At 28.9% G+C, this 23,604-nt stretch overlaps 1 protein-coding gene across 1 annotated transcript; it reads left to right on the top strand.

The window, feature by feature from the left end:
* The first annotated feature begins 15,479 nt into the window (after positions 1-15,479).
* Positions 15,480-17,424, top strand: LOC141914495 (uncharacterized). Its single transcript, XM_074805714.1, has 4 exons — positions 15,480-15,554; positions 15,611-15,899; positions 16,014-16,501; positions 16,612-17,424. The coding sequence occupies exons 1-4, from the start codon at positions 15,480-15,482 to the stop codon at positions 17,422-17,424; spliced, it is 1,665 nt and encodes a 554-aa protein (XP_074661815.1).
* The last annotated feature ends 6,180 nt before the right edge of the window (positions 17,425-23,604 follow it).

The following is a 23,604-nucleotide window of genomic DNA, read 5'->3' as shown; positions in this document are numbered from 1 at the left end:
TATGATTAAGATCATATGATTTTAATAATGTATCTCTTTCTTTTTCCTGTAATTCTTTGTTATATTTTAAATCATCTATTTCTTTTTCTAAAGCTAACTTTCTGCTTTCATAATCAGCTTCCTCGATTAATTGAAGATCTCTATTTAATTCTAATTGTTTTAATTCTTCATTTGCATTAGTTAATTCTTTTTCTAACATGGTTATTTTAGAAAATCTCATCTTAGTATTAGCAATTTCACCAGCTGATTCTTGCATACCTTTAATTTCTCTACGTGCTTGTTCAGGAAATGCTTCTAATTCATCATCAGTTAAATCAAGTAATCCTTTTTCTAGTAAAGATTGTATTCGATTTATTCCAGTTTCAGAACCAGATGTATCTGATATACTATTCATCAGTTCTTCTGAATCTCTTAATCTATCAATTTGTTTTTCAAATGTTAATTGTAATTGACTTGAATCATTATCAATTTGTTGAGTGTCTCTTCTCGATGTTTCGGGCGTTGAAGATCTTAATTTATCTAATCGATTTGCAAAATCTTCATCAGTTTCTGGATCAAGATCAGTAGGATTTGGATTTGGATTTTTAAATGGTGAATATTTGTTTATATCAATATTAGGAATTGGTTCTTCTTCATTTATTCTATCGATTGCATTCCATATAATTCTGAGAAATTCTCTACCACCTTTTGAATCTTCAATTGTAGATAATGCTCGCATTCCAGGTTCAAAAATATTTTCTTGACCCATTCTAGATAATTGAATTGATACAGTATTCCTATTTAATTCAAGATTATAATACCATGAATCATTTTTAAATTCTGAATTATTCGTGAAATATGGGTCATCTTGAAATTTGTTCTACAACATCTTCAGTATCAATTTCATCTATTACAACTTTTGGTAATAATTCGTTAACAATTGTATCTGTTACTCTAGATTTCATTCTATATAATTCCATAGGTTTATCAGGATATTTTTCTTGTTGTTTTTCTAATAGTTCCATAAATTCTTTTCTTTCTCTTCTAGTTGAAATTCTACCACTTTCAGGAGCTTTTAAATATTTATTTAATTTTTCACGTAATTCGGAATTAATTCCATCATAATCATCATCATAATCATCATCTTCACCTAAATTAGTATTATATTCTGGCTCATTACCGTCATTAAAACTTGTTTCACTAAAATCAGGTTGTTGTTCATCACTTATACCAGGTTCATCTAAAGGATCCAATGGAATATCTTCTCCACCTTCTACATCCATTTATATAATAAAAAAATTAAAATTTAAAATATAATATTCCTCCGATTACAATTCCTATACAAGTTATAGCTAATTTAGCATTTTCATGGGATTTATTATCATCATTAGTTTTAATTATATCATGTTGAATAATATCAGTTCTTATATTTTCTGATGTATTGTAATCTTTTATTTTAGAATCATTATTTAATGTAATATTATTAGTTTTAGTTTCAGTTGATTGAATGTGTTTTTTATTTTTTTCACCTTCCATTAATTTTGGAGCAGTAATAATCTTTTTATTTATATCATTTAACCCAAATGGATTATTTATTGTTGCAGTTTTAATTAGATTATTATAACCAATTATGTTTCCCATCTTTAGTACTAAATCGTTAGAAATAATTAATAGATTAGGGCCTATACAATAATTTAATCTAATATGTGATTTATCTAAATAATTTTGATATCTTACAATGTTTTCTGGAATCGATCTATTTTTATCATTATGTATGGAATCTTCAAATAAAACTTTAAATTGTTTTTGTGTATCGAATGATGTATTTAAATTTCCAATTATCGGTGATCTTGTTTCAACTTGTGCACCTAGAATACATATCAAATAAGTTCTAATAGATTGATTCTTTGTATACCTGATTTTGTAAAACCTTCATTATTTTCTAAAATGAAATAAACCCAACCATTATTGTTTTCTTGTTTTAAATTATCATAAAATGTCGGTAATTTATTGAAATTTAATGTTTCTAAATCCTTAGTTTCTATTTTACCATAACCTAATTTATTACTATAGATATTATACAAACTATTAGATGGTATGGGAAGTGCACAATATTCAGCAATCTTTTTAGGGCAAGGAAGTGATCTTATTGTTCCAATTTTTGTTCTAAAATCAGAATTATTTATATCTATATTAAATTCATTACAAATTTTATAAAACTTTGATAAATTAATATTATTATCTAATTCTTTAAAATATCTAGATCCTGGTAAAGCGCACTCTACTTCATTTAATATTATTCTGATTTGAAAGTATGTATGAAATCTAAATAAACTTTGAATTAATTTATATTTAGAATTATTCAAATGATCATTCCAACTAATTCCACATCCTGTTGTTGCACAATAAACAGCAAGATTTAATTGGTTCTGCCAATACTTCATATTAGATTTTAATAACCATTGTTTTTCATCTTTCAATTTTTCAAAATTAATTAAATATACATGTAATATATTTTCCATCTTTGCATTAAAATTATTAGTTTCAGTAACATAAATTTCTAAATTAGTTAATGAATCTAAAACTTCATTTCTATATGTAATATCTTTATTAAAATCTATTGCTGGAATATTATATTTAATTGATTTATTATATTGGAAAGCTTTTGGAAAACTGTCTGCCATTTATATAATTAAAAAATTAATAATTTATTAATTCTTTTAATAATTTATCTTGTTCTTCAACTGTTATATGACCATTTAAACTTATTATATAATCTAGTGTATTCTTTAATTTATTAATTTCTTTTATATTAGTTTTAATTTTTTCTTTATTACTTTTTATATTCAATTTTGAACTTATACCAGTTAAAACACTTGAACTTAATCCTAACACACCAATTGATATAGCTAAAGGTGTTAATGGACTGAATATTGCTAGAAATGTTATTACAGAACTAATTGTAACCGAACCACTTATAATAAGATATATAATTTTACTTTTAAATATTTTTTCTTTTTTATCTTTAAGTCACTTTCAAATTCTAATATTTGTTTATCTAAATATGTTTTTAATTTAGTTTTATTTATATCATGAGGAATAATATCAATATTGTCAACTTTATCTTCCATTTAATTAGAAATAAAAATTACTAATTAGTAAATTTATATGCTACAAATATAACAATAACTGTTCCGCCTAAAATCCAAATTATTTCATATTTCTGTTGTTCTTTACTAGGGGTATAATAATCTGATAATTTAGGTTTGTATAGATGTAATTTTTCTTTATTTGTTACCGCGTTATATAAACTCATTGCATCATCAACTGATTGAAAATCTCTATGTGAAATCTTCTGATCATATAATTCTTTATTGATGTAATCCATATAGTTTTGTCTTTTTTCTCTATATTCTTCTGCAGCTTTATTGTATTTCTCTAACGCTAAGTTATGTCTTCTTTGTTCTCCTAATGAACTATTTTTATCAATATGTTTAAATAAATATCCACCACCAGTAAATGCCAAAGCGTTAACAATTGCCGATCCTATAATAGTTATAATTGCAGAAGCCATTTATTTAGCAAAAAAAATTATGCATTTATATGGGAGGAATATATTTTTGTTTTTCTAAATAATCAATAGTTAAATTAGATAGAGTAACTGCTTATGTTAATTTTAAAATATCATTGATGTCTAATCTATCAACATTAACACTTCCCATTTTGAATACTTTTTTTTAATACCATTGAATAACCAACAGTTCCAACTGATAGTAATGCTCCATTATATAATCCAGTTATTATCCACTTATTATCACTCATTTATTTATCAAAAAAATTACTATCTTCAAAATATTTAGTTATCTTATTTATGATTAATTCAACATTTATTTCATTACTACTTTGATGATTATCATATATTTTGGATAATATGTTTTTGATATCTTCAATAATTCCATCTTCATTTAATTCATAATATTCTAAAGGCGTTTTAATTAAATCAATTACTTTTTCTATATTATAATTTTCTTTATCAATCATTGATGCATTTTTAAATGATTTACTTTTTATATCAGTAATTACATCATTTAGTTTAATTCTCATTTCTTTACCATGTTTAAAATCAAACCCAAAACATATACTCGGTCCAACAGTTATATTCATTTATATAGTGAAAAAAATTACTCTCTACATCTTATAACTAATTCATAAATTACAGGGAAATTATTTAAATCAATTAAGTATCCATTATGATTTCTAATTTCTAATCTAAAATTATTAAAACGAGGAATGCATGGTTTGAAATCACATTCTGTTAAATTATAATTTATTTGCATTCCAAATTCTTTAACATTCTTCAATGGTAAAATGTTTAATAAACCAGAATTACAAGTTATATCTTTAGTTGCTTCGAATGTTTTTGTAGGATCGATTAAATTGCAATAAATATAAAAATGTGTGTAAGGTATTAAGTTTGGTGTAGTAGCGTCAATATTTGTAAAAGATCTATCTGGAAGAATTCCTAACAGTTTAGCTATAGGTTTTTTTACCATAAATTTATGTTTTTCACTATTAGACAACCTTATCTTTATTCTATCAGAACTCTCACTTTTTAAAAATCTAATACTAATGTCACCCTGATATAATTTGCATATTTCGTAATCATATAGATCTACAATGTCATATCGAACAGTTCATAACATTTCATAGCTCTACTACTACATAATAATAATAATAATAATAATATAATATAACTTATGACTATAGTGTCAATATGTGCTTTAAGGTCGTAATCAACATGTGACATTACTCAATATGTTTTCACAATAATTAGCTATAGTCAGTGCTCATCGATAATTAATTAATGTCTCTCAAACATGTCACTAGGTGTTTGTTTGTGAGTCCTGATGTCTACAACTTGTCTGACACCTAATTCTCACATTATACTCATGATTCTGTATATAAAGACTATGTAAAGCTATGATAATCATTCTCATTCCGGGATGCAATAAAGATTGTACATATAAGGTTTAACTGCCTTGTTGTTCCTGATGGATGGAATCCTGTACCGCTGGTGTAAATGCTAGTTCCCCAGCCAGCCTGCCGATACAACAACCAGCCGGTTACACTAAACCCAGAACTACTACCTAATTTGTGCCAGGCTTTTCTATTAATTTCTTGTGCTAATGTATCTAAATTATATAACCCTTGTTTCAAATATATATAGGCCCATTCATTTTTATTCTTATTAAAAATTAAAAAGGGCTCTATGTTCAATAGTTTTATTCGATATATTGTAAAAGGAATTACATAAACTTATATTAACTAATTTTAAGTCTACACAATTCTTGAATTCTCTATCTAATTGTACTAGTAAATTATGTGATTTATAATTTGTAAGTCTTCTAGAATCAACAAATTTTCTGTATTCTTTTAATTCCGCCATTTATTTTACATATTTTCTTATTCGAAATCTATTTCATGGTGCCCTTTTTCATTCTTACCTTTGTATACGAAATAGAAATCTCCAGAACATAATTCTTCTAAGTCTTCACTTGATAATCTATGAAATCTATCCGGTAAATATGTTCTGAATTACTATGTATTTCCTTTTAATCCTTCATATTCAATGTGTATAACTAATTTATCTCCATAGTTATTAGTAACTGTATCAATATTTGTAATTAGATATTTCTTATGGATTGTTAATTCTGTTAACTTTTTGAACTTATAATCTACAGATTTTATATTTGTAGTATCTTTTATTCTATCTAGAAATAATTTGTTTTTCTCACTGTTCGCTTGTTTACTCTCCATCTTAATAACATATTTTTATTAAAATTTGATTAACACGTTAGAATTCTTTTCATTATCTCGTTCTCTTTTGTTTCTTCTCTTTTAAATTTTAAGTATTCATCTACATTGCAACCATAATCAACTGTATGAATTCCATCATCTAAAATATATCTTTTATCATCAAATGGGTTTAGACTTATCTTTTCAATTTCTTCAATAAACATTTCATGATCTTCAGATCTTAAACATCTCATCTTATGTTTTCTAACTTCTTCATTGAATATACAATTGATGTAATCTTTGAAATGAATATTCTTTTCTACTATACTTTTTGTTATTCCTTTTAACTTTTTAGCGTCATGTTCTTTAGTTTTATATGAATACATTTTAGATCTAATACCAATGAATTCAATCATTTCTTCACCACCTAATTCATCTTTGAATTTACCGGGAACTTTTTTATTGTCATTGCTAAACAATTCATGATCTTTAGGATAGTTACTAAAATCAAAATGATGTTTTAATGTTTTTAAATCATCTGTTATGTTATCAGTTTTTATCTTTAATATGTAACTGTCGGTATCAAAATATAATATTTCTATATGTTTTTCTCCAAAAAGTGGTTGTAATACATTATAATAGAATTCATACATTAGTAATTTTGATATTTCTAAAACTGAAGCGCCAACATAGATCGGTTTATTAAATTTCATTGATGTTCTTCTCATTTTAACTGCAGCTAAATTTTCATCAAATATTCTGTTACCAATGAACTTAGGATATGATTGTAAATGTCTAATTCTTTTACCATTACTAACTAACTCAATATCATTTCTATTTCTAATATTTTCACAAGTCTTACCATAGAATGCATTATTCATTAACTTGAAGAAATCTTTTTCGAAATCAGTTTTAGCTTCAGTTCTCTGTTTGGTGTTAAAATCTATATATTTTTCTAACCATTTAGATTGACTAAATGAAATATATCTATGTACTTTTTTTAGAACCATTCCTTGATTCAAATAAAACTTCAACATTCTATAATGTACTACATAATTATATTTATCTTCTTGAGTTACCATTAACTTTTCTGTATGAATATGATTTTCGGGTTTAATTCTTTTTTGGTAATTTGATAATTCTTCATGAGTTACAGTTTTATGTTCTGGGCAGTAAGCTAGATGTCTAGATTTAAATTTAATATGTTCAGGATATTCTAAATCTACAACAAAGAAGTAACCAGTATCTGAATCATCTGCAATATCTAGGATTCTTTTCTTCCAATCAAATTTATCATTATTTTCATTCTGTAAAACTTCACTTATTTCTAATACTCCATATGGTTGTGGTTCCATCATTGTCCAACCATACAAATTATTTGCATCTATATATAATAACTTATATCCAGGGTTATCATTTACATTGAAATATCTGTCACCTAATACACCTGAAACTCCTCCTCTTATAGATTTTTCAAATAATAGTAATTGATCTATATTTGTTAACAAATCCATTTTTATATCTGTAAATTTTAATCCACAATCCCATGTTAATCCTGGTGATGAATAACAATGACAAGGATCAATGTTAAAATATTTTAGGTTTACATCTCTAAACCTTTCGAATATATCGGTTAATAATAATACATCTGATTTTAGATATAAATCTACGAATTGCCCATGATTTTCTATTTTGAAATGATTCCAAATATTCAATGTTCTATTATATACTTCATCTTTAACATATTCATTTTTTAATTCATCATAGAATTGTTCATTTAATAATTCAGTTATGTTAAAATCATTATGTGATTTATAAAATGAATATGGAATTGCTCCTTTATATCTCATTAATTGAAAATCATCATTATTTGGGTAGTGTTGTTTTAATATCTTTAATTCATCATCAACTAATGATTTTGATAAGTTATCTAATGAACTATTTAAAAATCTATACGAATCTATAAATCTTAGGCAACCAAATTGGAATGATATATAATTCTCAGATGTTTTAGCTAACATTCTAAATTTATAAGTTCGTATTTTATCTTTTGATCTATTTGAATTTAATCTTTCTATTTCATTATTAATTTCTTCTATTTTATGACATAACTGTTTGATAAATAAATGTGCATCATATCCTGATAGATTATGAAATATAACTGGTACAAAATTAATTTTCTTAGCTTGTAAATTACAATTCTCATGTGCAGCGCCTCTAAACTTTCCATTCAAATGATCATGGTCTCTTACTTTTTTATCTTTATAATTAAATGTCTTTTCACAATAATAACATTTACCTGCAAACGCAAATGCTTCTTTATCTTCTTCTGTCATTATAATTACTATATTTGTATTCAATAATTTACTAAATCTTATTTCATATTCAATTAATAAGTCACAAAAATGATTGATAACATTTTCATTTCTATAATGATAATATTCACTTTCAATTAGTTCTGGATAATCAGATTTAATATATAACCCGAAAGCTGCAGCTGATTGATGAATCTTTTTAATAGTATTTGTTTTTGGTGGTTCATCTGAAAAATCATTTTCATTAGAATTTAATTTCTTTCTCTTATAATATATTTCTTTTCTATCTTGATCAGTTAGTTCTTTATTTAATGATTCAAAATCTCCATATATAACAAATGGTACTTTATTTTTGTAATCATATTTTTTGAATTCTAATATTTTATCCTTTTCATTTGGTAAAACTAATTTACAATAATCATGATTTTCACATAATTGTTTATGATTTAATAATGTACTTTCATTACTGAATTTATGTAAACATTTTCTACAAAGATATATTTTATGGTGATCATTTTCTGATTTAAAAAATAAATCGATTTGTTTAATCCACATATAATGATTCTCATAATATAGTATATCTATAACATCATTTGAATCATAATCTTTTGATAGGTATAAAGGTTCTAATGTATGATGTTTTATATTGTTACCTTTTGTATTTGGTAATTTGAATAAATCAAATACATTTATTCTTAAATTATTATCTCTTTCTATTTTTGGGATGTTTTTTATTATAACAGGATACTTATCTATCTTATAATTATTTTCAAATTGTTTATAATTTGTTAATCTATAAGTATGTGTAATATCTTCTGTTGGATGTAAACAACTTATGATTGTCCATAGAAAACATTTATCATCTTCATTTTGTACATTTATAACAGCATTAGTTTTAAATGGTAGTTTGATATAACTCGATGCTTCAATATCTGGTTCTTTATAATATGATACATTATTTTCATCTATTGGTTTTGATTTAGTTAACTTATTATATTTTGTGTTATAAACATGTAAAGTCATAAATATTATTTCATCAAATATTAAACCAGATCCTTCAAAATATTTCTCTTCTATTTTAGTTTTTACTTCATTATAACATTTATCTAATTTATCATCTATATGTTGTTTAGATATAATATGTTGTGAATGAGAATTTATATTATATATTGGTTTATCTTCAGATTTTATAAACTTTACTTTTGGTGAAATACTTATTTTAGGATATTCGACATCAGTAATTATTTTTATTATTTCTTTCATATTTTCTAAATGTTTTTTATTTTCTTCTAATGTTTTTCCTTTATGAAATTTAAACTCGATAGCTGCTGGGCCAATATCACTTTTAAATGCTTCGGTTATCTCTATATCTTTTTTATTATCTAATGAATTAATATAATTTCTTACATCTTCCATGTATGGTCTTTTATTGTTTAATTTATTTTTTATGCTTTTAATTGTCTTCTGTTTCTTATCATTATCTTTATCAAAATAATCTTCGCCTAAAATATCATTATTCTTATTTCTAATATGACTTTTAGATTTTAAATGTTCATTATAATATCTTTTATCACTGAATGATTGATTACATGTATCACATTTGTATGTTTCTTTTTCATTCTTTAATTCATCTAATTTAGTTTCTAATATATCATCTTTATATTCTAGTTTCAATTTATTCTCTAAATGTGTTTTAGTTTTATTGTGTCTTGATTTTTGGGATTTATCTACATTGATATTACATGTTGGACAGTAGTACTTATTTGCTTCCATTTTAATACTAAATTTTTTATTAAAATTGATTTTAGAAGTTATTCATTTATATTTTATTCATATATATGGATATTTTAAGAGTAATAGGGGTAATGGGCTTTCAGGTTAAAGGTTGAATGGTCGAGTTCATTAAAAACAAAACATTAAAAGTAATTTAAAACTATAATATATTTTCATAACCGTGTGTATTTCAGTTGAATATTATTATTATTTGATTATATTTGATTATATGAATTTGTGTATTGTAAATAAATCAATTTCGCTTCGCTACCGCTCCGCTCCGCGACCAATTGATTTAATACAATATGCTTTTTAAATTATTGATATCTTAGAATAAATATTTAGTTATAATATAAAATGTACACGGTTATGAAAATATATTATAGTTTTAAATTACTTTTAATGTTTTGTTTTTAATGAGCTCGACCTTTCGACCTTTGGTATGAAAGCCCATTACCCCTATTACTAGCACACTTGTTGGTAATGATAGGCCTACAGCTGACGTCTACGATCTAGGTTACGACAATTTCTGCACGTGCAATGAGGTAGGCCTTTAAGACCAAAAATTAAAAGATAGCTTATTCTTTATTTTCCTGGCTAATTCAACTACCAACATTCATTCGACTGTATTTTGGATGTATCTGTATTTTTACATAAAATAATAATTGGTAAATTGTGATAAATTTTCACCGCAGCCTAAATTTCTTTGTGATTGTCCAGAGATAGTAATGATGTATACTACTAGTGTACCGGTCCTACTATGCATGTAGTTTTAATGGCCAAAAATGTACCCCTCGCCTTGTAGTTAATTCAAGTGACTGAACAGAATTTTTCGATTTTAGTTAACGGCCAGTGATATACCAGGAGCGCTCCTACAGAAACCAGCTAAGGACTGCAAGAAGGGTGAACTTCAATTCTGGTTGAAATGTCGTAATCTGAAGTACAGAGCTGCTGACACAAAAGCTGTCTTGGTGAATAGGTACTGAATTCAATTTTATGTTGTTTATGTTAAGTTTAATTTTTAATAAACTATATTGATTTATTTAAAGTCGTATTTTACTGTCGAACTCTACGGAGTTACCAGGATTTCCAGTCCTCCTTTTCTTTCGGCAGAACTACAGGATGACTGCAAATGTTTCATTTTTTAGGTTTGAATTTAGATTTTCATGCACTTTCACGGGTCATTTTAGATACACATTGCCCATTTTAAACAGTACACATTGCACACCTTAGAAACTGCACATTTTAGAAATGCACATTGCACATTTTCATTTCTAGGGTCGAAGAAAATACGAAGATCTCGCATAAGATTGTAGACCCTGACCCTCATAAGTGCTACTCCAATTTGAAGAAATCGAAGTGCACCTCCTGCAGTAGTAGCACTAATCCAAGAAACTTTACTAATACTAGCAGTAATATCAATACATTTAGTTCCATCAGAGAATGGGGAAACTCTGTTGTAAATATTCCAAACATATCATATGTTACGATCAGACAACACGTAGAGACATCAGGAAGGAGGATTACAGGAAGTACATATATTGAAAAGACCTTACACAAAGGATATAAGTTTTTCTACGAGAACTATATTCATAATGTATTTTCTGCTCGGGATAATGAAAAGAATTTGTGCTTGATTAAATGTCAGAGTTTTAGATCTCAAAAGAAAAATGAAGAGCCCTACAGATTACAGTGTACATTAAACGATACCGGGTTTGTAGCAAATGCAACATGTTCTTGTGTAGCTGGGCTTAATGGTCATTGTAACCATATTGTTGGTTTACTTTTCTATCTAAACCATTGCAAGTTTATGGAACTGAAGGAGTTCCCAAAACCTGGAACTTGTACTGACGAACCCCAGCAGTGGCATAGACCAAGAACAGCTGGTGTCAATGCTGAGCCTATCATGGGGTATTGTGTGCTAAAACCTGAGTATGAAAAACAAAAAAAAGGAGTGAGCAGTACACTTTATGATGCTAGAGGCCTAGCAATTAGGAGCAATGATGGTGCTCAACTACTTTTAGAGGAAATGAAAAAACTAAATCCTCATACAGGTATTTGTAAAAACCTCAATCTCAAATCGGTTGGAAAGGTTCGAACAAGAATGGGCTTTGAAACTCCAGTTGGGTCTACATTAGCACACCAATTAGCAATTACTGAAGGTGACATGACTGTATACTGCAGTCTGGAATTGGAAGCAGACAAATATTACCCATATACCAAGCAAACATTTCCAGATTTACCGTTATCAAACCCAGATGGAAAACTTAGATGTAATTTTGTGTTGCCAGATATTTTGATACACGAATTAGAACCGAAAATTACCAATTTCCAACTGACCTTGGATCAGTGCATTAGCTTAGAAAAATCTACAGTCGGACAAAATTCAAACCCCCTTTGGTCAGATGCAAGAAAAGGATTGATTACTAGCAGTAATTTCGGTAGAATTCTTAGAAGAAAATCATATTCCGTAGATTTTGCCAAGTCCCTTATGGTGAAAAAAGATCAGTGAAAAAAGATCTCATGTTCAAGCCATAAAGTACGGCAGGGAATACGAATCGAAGGCTGTAGATAGATATGTTCAATATATGCAAAACATAGGTAATCCTGTCACTTGTTTCGAATCAGGACTGGTGGTACATCCATATGTCCCCTGGCTGGGTGCCTCCCCTGATCGCAAATGTATCGATAGTAAAGTAGGCTTAGGACTTCTCGAAGTCAAATGTCCCTATTCTTTTCGGGACATAAAACCACAGGGAGCTTGTTCCAATCCAACGTTTTGCTGCGAAGAAATAGGGAACAAATATTTTCTTCGAAAAGACCGTGATTACTATGCCCAGATTCAAGGCCAGATGGCCTTGACTGGGTTAACTTGGTGTGACTTTCTGGTTTATACAAGTAAAGGCATGTTGATAATCCGTGTTCCATTCGATCTTGAATTTTGGAATGAGGCGGTTGCAAAATTAGCAAATTTCTTCATTAGATATTTCCTTCCTGCCATGAATGAAAATTAAGTTTAACAACCATAAGAATGTGCACACGTACAGTATATTTTAACTGATAAATTGATTTTGTAAGCAATAAAATGAGAGTTCCAATATATCAATGGACTTGCAGTTTGTTATCAAATACATTTTTCACAGCATAATACGAGGATTTTCACATTATTTTTCAAGTTTTTAATTAAGCAGAAATACATTTTTTCAAAATATTTCACACATCTTGACATATATACATAATCATTAATCAGATACAGATATAATTGGGTTTTGGAACAGTGTTAAAAGAGCACATACTGTCCATATTTGATTTATTGATCCACTTAAACTCAATGGGATCACTTGATCAAAAATATGAAAGGTTTTGACCTTATTAATCAATCTTTCGACATGAATCCGTTCAGCTGCCACTGACTGTGTTTTGGCAACATCATCAGCAGACATTTGGTCTTGCATCTGAAGAAATGGCGGAATATTAAGATGAACACCCATAGGATCCAACAAATCTTGAATATCAAACCCTTTATCTGCCATAATGTCATCACCCTGATCAAAGGGCAAATTGAAGACCAAATTGGCAGAGCGCCAAGTCTAAGATAAACAAAATTAGCCCAGGTTATAATCAAACGGCTAACTGTAGCAACTGAGATATCAAATCGGTTAGCTAGGTCTTGCTCTAATAGACCAAGTCGTATCCTAGTCAAAAACAGAAAAAAACTGGTCCCTAGGAGACAAAGCAAATGGCCGACCCTTTTTTATAACTGATGCAGAGGGTTCTGATTTAGCCACTATTAAATTTTCACCAAGTTCTCCCGGGTTTAAAAATTTTAGCACTGAATTAAAAGTCTCTATATTTGGAAAACCTGTATAGAATGTTATATTATCAACACTAAGTCTATCAATGGTAAATCTGTTTTCTGATTGCAAACTTTCCACCTGAGACTGGAGCTTTTCATTTTCTAGTTCAAGGTTAGATATCCTGTTTAAAAGTTCTGTGTAATCATTATGAGTTATTGTAGTACTACATGACATCAAGTCCATGCCATTATCAGTAACAGTTGTTTCAAGCAAATCCGGTCCATCGTCTTCGAACAAAGAAATTGGCTCACACGTGGGGGCAAATTCTGAAGTATCCTCCGTTGGAACTACTGATGTACATGTAGTTTGAACGCGCGAATCACATAAGTTAACAAGTTTATTTGGTTTCCTCAGTTTTTTTAGGTTCCAGTTCGTGACTTCTCCTTCCCAACAAGAAAACACAGACGGAATGGCGGTTGACTTAAGATATCTACGTCCTGAATAACTGGATACATCACGATAATCGTCCTTTTTGAAATGCTGCGAGCACACAAATGTGTTTTTCGTTATTTCAAACAGGTCTCCTTCATCACGTTTAATGCGGGCCAACCACTGTTTTCTCAGCCCAAGTTCTGATGGGAAACTAAAATATGAAACTACACCGTGGCCTTCAACATGATAATATCCGGATTTGGTGCAATAAGGGACGCAGCAGCTTCTCCGACTCTAAAAAAAATTAAATCGATATAAATTATTGTTGCAAATTGTTCAATAAGGCATTGTAAATTAATCATAACAGATAGGGGATAAAGCTCAAATTTTGTTTAATTATCAGTCTTATGATAAATCTATGAACGTACGATTATTAGAATTTTATCAAGAAATCAAAAATATTTGCTCTTGAATATTAGGCATGTACAAATTAATTTTACTAACCGTAGAACCTTTCTTTCTCCTTGAATCTTCGTCACGGCTCTCGGTTTCATAATCCTTCGATAAACTAAATGAATAGTAGTGATCATCCTAAAAAATCAAAAGAATAAAATTGTATTAGTTGTTAGTATTATCTAGCCTGCTGTGTCTTAAGACAGTTAAGTAACAAGGGGTCATTCATTTATTACATACGCACTAGGGGAGGGGGGAGGGGTAAGTGCAATTGCATACTGTAATGCTTAATGTATATGAAAAAACGGCCGATTTTGCGTACAGGGGGGGGGGGGGGGTGAAATATTCAAATCTTATGCGTACGTAATAAATGAATGATACCCAAGAAGGTTTTTATATACTGATTCACTAGAGGCTAGCCTAACAACAATATTTTGACTTCCGAAGCTGTTATTATTGAGTACTGGTACATAAGTGATTTATTAGCTGAGAGATCGTTTAATCTAACAGTTCAAAAAAAAGATTCAAGGAAATGACTCAAATGTCTTATCTGTGGCAGTGCGGAGGAGGTGACCTACAAACCTCGCCGGAATTTTGTTAAGTAGTTCAAGTTGAATCTCGGTCGATTTCTCGCCGATAAAGAGGTCATACACTGGCATTAATCGCACATTACATTACTGGTGATAACAATAATTGATATGGGTGATACTGCTTACCCATACTTACCATAATTCTAGCACTAGCAGCGATTAATATCACGAGATCACAGGGTAGAGTACCGCGCTCGCGGAAGTAAAATCGTTCACCGAATGACGTCACTATTAGTTAGTTCTCGTTGCCGCCGCAACAAAGCGCCACGTTACGAGAAGGGTGTATAGGGTCACGTCTGGCTAGTAGTATTATTCGGGAAATCGGTCAACCGTTGAAATTGTACATGTGGTCGGACAGCCAATCTGTACTGTACAGGATTTCTACTGAGAAACCATTGAAGTCGTTTGAAGCTAAAAGGGTAAGGAGATCAGGAGTTTGATCCCTGATGCTGAATGGGGTTTCTGTCCAACGCAGGAAAACCCAGCTGATTTATTATCGTGTGAGTCGACCGATGACCTACATAGTAATTCGTTATGGTGGCATGGACCAAAATGGTTGGTTTCTGGGAGTCATCCGACATGGTCGCCATATTCAGCATTTATTTCTGCTATGGAAGTGGGTACTGATGTGAACTCAGTTAAGGGAGCCGTTCCACGTGAAAAAGTTGGTGTTACTGAAATAGTGGATGCGACTAGGATGTCGAGTCTCCGCAAGTTGTTGCGCGTCACCGCCTGGGTGCGTCGAATTATTGACAATACGCGAGGTAAATTGAAAAACCGTGAACCTTTGGATCAAACCGAGATAGAAGCGGCGCGATTGTCGTGAATCAGAGACTTGCAACGTTCTGAGTTTCCAGATGTTCATTCCGTATAGTCAGGAGGTCAGGTGAAAGTCAAAACTCCGATAATCCGTCAATTGCAGCTTTATATGGACGTAGAAGGGCTTATACGCTCTCGCGGTAGAATCGATAACGCTGATATTGCTTCTTCTACGAAATATCCGTGTCTGCTGCCGAAGTTACATGCATTTAGTAATCTCGTTATCAAAGATGCGCATGAGAAGGTATTCCACCTGGGAGTAAATTCTACTGTATCGTACATACGTCAGATGTACTGGATACCGTGCATCCGTCAACTGGTTAAAAGTCGCCTCCGTCAATGTGTCATTTGTCGTAGATTCAACAGCCGTCCGTTCCGTTTTCCGGATCCTCCACCGCTACCAGTAAATAGAGTTGCTCGAGTTCCAGCGTTCTTTTATACCGGACTGGATTATGCTGGACCGTTTAACGTCAGAACTCCGTCTACTATCGGAAAGGCATATATTTGTCTTTTTACGTGTTCGGTTAGTCGTGGTGTACATCTCGAGGTGACAGAAGACCTAACAACCGCATCGTTTATTCGCGCGTTTAGAAGATTTGTTGCGAGAAGATCACTACCGAAGAAAATATTGTCGGACGATGCTTCTAAATCATTAAGGCTAAGGAGTTTATTAGTCAAAACGGCGTATCGTGGAATTTTATACCGAAACGTGCCCCCTGGGTCGGAGGCTATTGGGAGGGCTTAGTAGGAGTCGTGAAGAGTGTTTTGAAGAAAATCGTTGGTCGAGCGCTTTTAACTATCGATGAGTTTCGAACCGTCATAACCGAAGTAGAAAGCGTCGTGAACGATCGTCCGTTAACCTATTTGTCGTCAGACCCGTCGGATGAGAATCCTCTAACTCCGTCTCAGCTTATGGTTGGTAGGCGTGTCACCTCATTGCCGCATTCGTATGTGGCCCCGGGGGAATTAGAGGACCCAGACTTTGAGCTGAAGCCTTGCGTCGCAGAATCGAGATCGAAACATCTGTCTGTAATTATGCAGCACTTTTGGAATAGATGGGCGCGAGAGTACTTGGCGTCTTTGCGTGAATACTATCAACAGAAAGCCGGCAAGAATGAACTATTCATAAGTCGCGGAGATGTTGTGCTGATCGAGGATGAAGAGCCAAGGTCAAAGTGGCAGATGGGTGTCGTTACAGATCTGCATTATGGTAGAGACAGTTTAGTACGTTTCGTGTCACTACGTACTAAGAATGGTTCAACCAATCGCTCCATATCGAAACTTTATCCTTTGGAGGTCCGAGAAGCTACAAAGGGTGACGTGTCCCGTCCACAGTCTGGACGAGATGCTGAAGTAGACGATTCTGATGCGGAAGTGTTGCTATCTCGGTTACCACGAGGTGCCGCAACGAAGGCACGAGACAAGATCAGAAGAATCGCCCATGATGAAGAATCAGAAGAAGACGATTAATCGATTTATTCCGAATTTCCGAAATTTATTTGTAACTCTTTGTGGCCCCGGAGAATGTCGGATATTTATGTTTATTTATTTATATATGGGCAGTCATGCGTTACTGCGTTGGTTGGACATTCTAACAGGTGACCACGGGACATTTATATAGTCAGTCCTTTAAAGAGAAAACCTGTTAGTTTTTCGAGGGGAGGATTTTGCCCCCTTTTTACAGCGTCTTGACAAGGATATTGATCAATTTTATATAATGTTTCATATTTCCGGTAATATATTATTCTAAAACTATGCGTAATATCTTCTGTTGACCATAGAAAACATTTATTATCTTCATTTTCACAATTTATTACTGCTTTTGTTGTAAATGGTAATCTAATATAAGATGATGCTTTAATATCCTTTTCTGTTGTAAAGTTTGAATCATTTTTAAACATTTTATTACTTTTTGATGTTTTATTTCTTTTTGTATTATAAACAGTAATAGGGAATATGTTGTCGAGTGAGTAAAAAATGAAAAATTAATTCTCGCACACTCGAATTTATTTTTCATTTTTTACTCACTCAACCGCTCAACCTTTAATTTAGAAAAACATATTCCCTATTACTCTTAAAATATTAATCTTATAACTTCTAAAATCAATTTTAATAAAAAATATGTTATTAAAATGGAGAGTAAACAAGTATACAGTGAGAACAACAAATCATTTCTAGATAGAATTAAAGATATCACAAATGTAAAATCTGTAGATTATAAATTAAAAAAGTTAACAGAATTAACAATTCATAATAAATATCTAATTACAAATATTGATACAGTTACTAATAGATATGGTAGTAAATAAGTCATCCACTTAGACTATGAAGGATTAAAATGAATATAATATAAATTCAGAACATATTTACCGGATAGATTTCATAGATTGTCAAGTGAAGATTTAGAAGAATTATGTTCAGGTGATTTCTATTTCATATACACAGGTAAGAATGAAAAAGGGCACCATGAAATAGATTTCGAATAAAATATGTAAAATAAATGGTGGAATTAAGAGAATATAGAATATTTGTTGATTCAAGAAGTCTTACAAATTATAAATCACATAATTTACTAGTACAATTAGACAGAGAATTTAAGAATTGTGTTGATTTAAAATTAGTAAATATAAGTTTATGTAACTCATTTTACAATATATCGAATAAAACTGTTGAACATAGAGCCGTTTTAATTTTTAATAAAAATAAAAATGAATGGGCCTATATATATTTAAAACCAGGGTTATATAATTTAGATACATTGGCACAAGAAATAATAGAAAAGCCTGGCACAAGTCAGGTAATAATTCCGGGTTTAATATTAGATTTTTAAAAAGTGAGAGTTCTGACAAAATAATGTAAGGTTGGCTGATATTGAAAAACATAAATCTATGGTAAAAAAACCTATAGCTAAACTGTAAGGAATTCCTCCAGATAAATCTTTTACAAATATTGATGCTACACCTAACTTAATACCTTTTACACACTTTTATATTAATTGCAATTTAATCGATCCTACAAAAACATTCGAAGCAACTAAAGATATAACTTGTAATTCTAGTATATTAAATATTTTACCATTGAAGAATGTTAAAGAATTTGGAACGCAAATAAATTATAATTTAACAGAATGTGATTTCAAACCATGCATTCCTCAATTTAATAATTTTAGATTAGAAATTAGAAATCATAATGGATATTTAATTGATTTGAATAACTTTCCTGTGATATATGAATTAGTTATAAGATGATGAGAGTAATTTTCTTCACTATATAAATGAATATAACTGTTGGGCCGAGTATATGTTTTGGGTTTGATTTTAAACATGGTAAAGAAATGAGAAATGATGTAATTACTGATATTAAAAGTAATTCTTTTAACAATGCATCAATAATTAATAAAGAAAAGTATAATATAGAAAAAGTAATTGATTTAATCAAAACGCCCTTAGAATATTATGAATTAAATCAAGATGGAATTATCGATTATATCAAAGATATAGTATCTAAAATATATGATAATCATAAAAGTAGTAATGAAATAAATGTTGAAATAATTATAAATAAGATAACTTAATATTTTGAAGATAGTAATTTTTTTAAATAAATAAATGAGTGATAATAAGTGGATAATAACTGGATTATATAATGGTGCCTTACTATCAGTTGGAACTGTTGGTTATTCAATGGTATTTAAAGTATGTAAAATGGGAAGTGTTAATGTTGATAGATTTGATATAAATGATATTTTAAAATTAACATTAGCAGTTACTTTATCTAATTTAACTATTGATTATTTGGAAAAACAAAAATATATTCCTCCTATATAAATGCATAATTTTTTGCTGAATAAATGGCATCTACAATTATAACTATTAAAGAATCGGCAATTGTTAACGCTTTAGCATTTACAGGTGGTGGTTATTTATTTAAGCATATTGATAAAAATGGTTCATTATCAGAACAGAAAAGACATAACTTAGCATTAGAAAAAAATAATAAAGCAGCAGAAGAATATAGAGAAAAAAGACAAAACTATATGGATTACATCAATAAAGAATTATATGATCAGAAGATTTCACATAGAGATTTTCAATCAGTCGATGATGCAATGAGTTTATATAACGCGGTAACCAATAAAGAAAAATTACATCTACATAAACCTAAATTATCAGATTATTATACCCCAAGTAAGGAACAACAGAAATATGAAATAATATGGATTTTAGGTGGAACTGTTATTGTTATATTTGTAGCATATAAATTTACTAATTAGTAATTTCTTTTCTAAATAAATGGATGATAAAGTTGGTAATATTGATATTATTCCTCATGATATAAATAAAACTAAATTAAAAACATATTTAGAAAAAGAAATATTAGAATTTGAAAGTGACTTAAAGATTTGAAAAAAAAAATATTTAAAAAGTAAAATTATTTATTATTTTATTATCAGTGGTTCAGTTACAATTAGTTCTGTAATAACATTTCTAGCAATATTCTCACCATTAACACCTTTAGCTCTATCAATTAGGGATGCTAGGATTAAGTTCAAGTGTTTTAACTGGTATAAGTTCAAAATTAAATATAAAAAGTAATAAAGAAAAAATTAAAACTAATATAAAAGAAATTAATAAATTTAAAAATACACTAGATTATATAATAAGTTTAAATGGTAATATAACAGTTGAAGAACAAGATAAATTATTAAAAGAATTAGTTAATTATTAATTTTTGAATTAAGTAAATGGGGTTTCCAAAAGCTTTCCAATATAATAAAACAATTAAATATAATATTCCTGCAATAGATTTTAATAAAGATATTCCATTTTAATAAAGATATTCCATATAAAAATTTAGTTTTAAATTCATTAATTAATTTAGATATTTATGTTACTGAAACTAATAGTTTTAATGCAAAGATGGAAAATATATTCAATATTTACGTAATTAATTTTGAAAATTTAAATGAGGCAAAACAATGGTTATTAAAATCTAATATGAAGTATTGGCAGAACCAATTAAATTTTGCTGTTTATTGCGCAACAACAGGGTGTGGTATAAGTTGGAATGATCATTTAAACAAACCAAGTTTACCATTGCTATTATCACTTTTTAGATTTCATAGATATTTTCAAATAAAATTGATATTGAGTGAATTAGAATGTCCTTTACCAGGTTCAAAATATTTTAATGAACTAAATAATAATATTAAGTTTTCTAAGTTTTATAAAATATATAATGAATTTAATATTAATTCAAATAATGATTTTAGAGCAAAAATTGGTACAATGGGTGGATTAGGAATATTATATACTAAAGAATTTGGTAAAATAATAACAAATACAGATATAATAACACTAAATTGGAATGAATTACCAAAATATTATAATAATATACAACAACAAAATAAAAATGGATGGATTAATTTCGTTTTAGAAAATAGTGAAGGATTTACTAAAGCTGGAATACAAAGAATAAATCAATCTATTAGAACTTATTTGATATGTATTCTAGGTGTACAGGTTGAAACAAGATCACCAATAGTTGGAAAAGTATAACACTTCATTTGACGCACAGAAACAATTCAAAGTATTATTTGAAGATTCAATTCATAATGATAAAAATAGATCGATTCCAGAAAATATAGTAAGATATCAAAATTATTTAGATAAATCACATATTAGATTAAATTATTGTATAGGTCCTAATCTATTAATTATTTCTAATGATTTAGTATTAAAGGTGGGAAATATAATTGGTTATAATAATCTAATTAAAACTGCAACAATAAATAGTTAGTTTGGATTGAATGATATAAATAAAAAGATTATTACTGCTCCAAAATTAATGGAAGGTGAAAAAATTAAAAAACATATTCAATCAACAGAAACTAAAACTAAGAATATTAAATTGGATAATGATTCTAAAATAAAAGATTACAATACTACAGAAAATGGTGCAGTACGGCACCCACACGGTGATATAAAAACTGATAATATTCAACATGATATAACTAAAACTAATAATGATAATAAATCCCATGAAAATGCTAAATTAGCTATTACTTGTATAGGATTTGTAATAGGAGGAATTTTATATTTTTAATTTTAATTTTTTATTATATAAATGGAAGAAGATATTCCAATGGATACTTTTGGTGACGCCCCTGGTATAAGTGAGGAACCACAACCTGATTTTAATGAAACTAATATTGATAATGATGGTGGAGCAGCATATAATACTAATTTAGGTGAAGATGATTCTAGTGGGCCTATATTATATGATTATGATAAATTTAAAGATGATACTGAAACAAGTGAAAAATTAATAGATTATTAAAGAAACCGCGATGAGATAATAATCAAAACTAGACCAGAAAGAAAAGATTTAATTAATAGATCAGAAAGAACAGAAAACCCTGTATTGAAAAAAGAATTATTATACATAAAACATAGTGTAACAAATACAGTTATTGAAGAATTATTAACAAAAAATATAACAGATAACTCACATTAGAGAAAAAGATCCACATTTCATGAATAATTTAGAATTTAAAAATGATTCATGGTTTTATAATCTTGACTTAAATGGTGATAATGTTAAATTAAAATTATCTAAAATGGGAGAAGATCTGTACCATCCTGAAATGCATGCAGGATCTACAATTGAACGTTCAAAAGGTGGTTCAGAATTTCTCAGAATTATATGGAATGCCATCGATAGAATAAATGAAGAAGAACCAATTGAGAATATTGATATTAATGAATATTCACCACTTAAAAATCCAAATCAAAAACCTACTTTTGTTGACCCAGAAAATGATGAAGATTTTGCAGATCGATTAGATAAATTAAGATCTTCAACACCAGAAACATCGAGAAGAGATATTCAACAAATTGATAATGATTCAAGTCAATTACAATTAGTAAAACATTTTGATAGCATGTTCGATACAGTTCATTCATTTGAAGAAGAGATGAATAGTGTTTTAGATTCACCCGGTACTGAAACTAGAATAAATCGAATACAATCTTTACTAGAAAAAGGATTACTTAATTTAACTGATGATGAATTAGAAGCATTTCATGAACAAGCACGTAGAGAAATTAAAGGTATGCAAAAATCAGCTGGTGAAATTGCTAACATTAAGATGAGATTTTCTAAAATAACCATGTTAGAAAAAGAATTAACTAATGCAAATGAAGAATTAAAACAATTAGAATTAAATAGAGATCTTCAAGTAATTGATGAAGTTGATTATGAATGCAGAAAGTTAGCTTTAGAAAAAGAAATAGATTCTTTAAAATATAACAAAGAATTTCAGGAAAAAGAAAGAGGTATATTATTAAAATCATTTGACCTAAATCATATTAAGAAATCAAAAGTTATTTTTAAAGATTTGTTGATAAAACCAAATTCTAAAATATCATCGACAGACAGAATAAAATTGTTATTTAAATTAGAAGGTATAACAATTCTTTCAATTCTAACAGCTGTAACTATGGTATTCACGACAATAGGTTTAGCCATATCAAATTCATTAAAATCTACACCTACTCCCAATAAACCGGATAAACCACCAGATGATAATAATTCTATACAAGATAAAGTTAAGGATGGTTTAAAAAAATTAGCAAATTTTTTATGGGA

Source organism: Tubulanus polymorphus, unplaced genomic scaffold (assembly GCF_964204645.1).
Source record: "Tubulanus polymorphus unplaced genomic scaffold, tnTubPoly1.2 scaffold_30, whole genome shotgun sequence".
Taxonomy (NCBI): Eukaryota; Metazoa; Nemertea; class Palaeonemertea; order Tubulaniformes; family Tubulanidae; genus Tubulanus; species Tubulanus polymorphus.
This window is presented reverse-complemented; position numbering and strand designations above follow the sequence as displayed.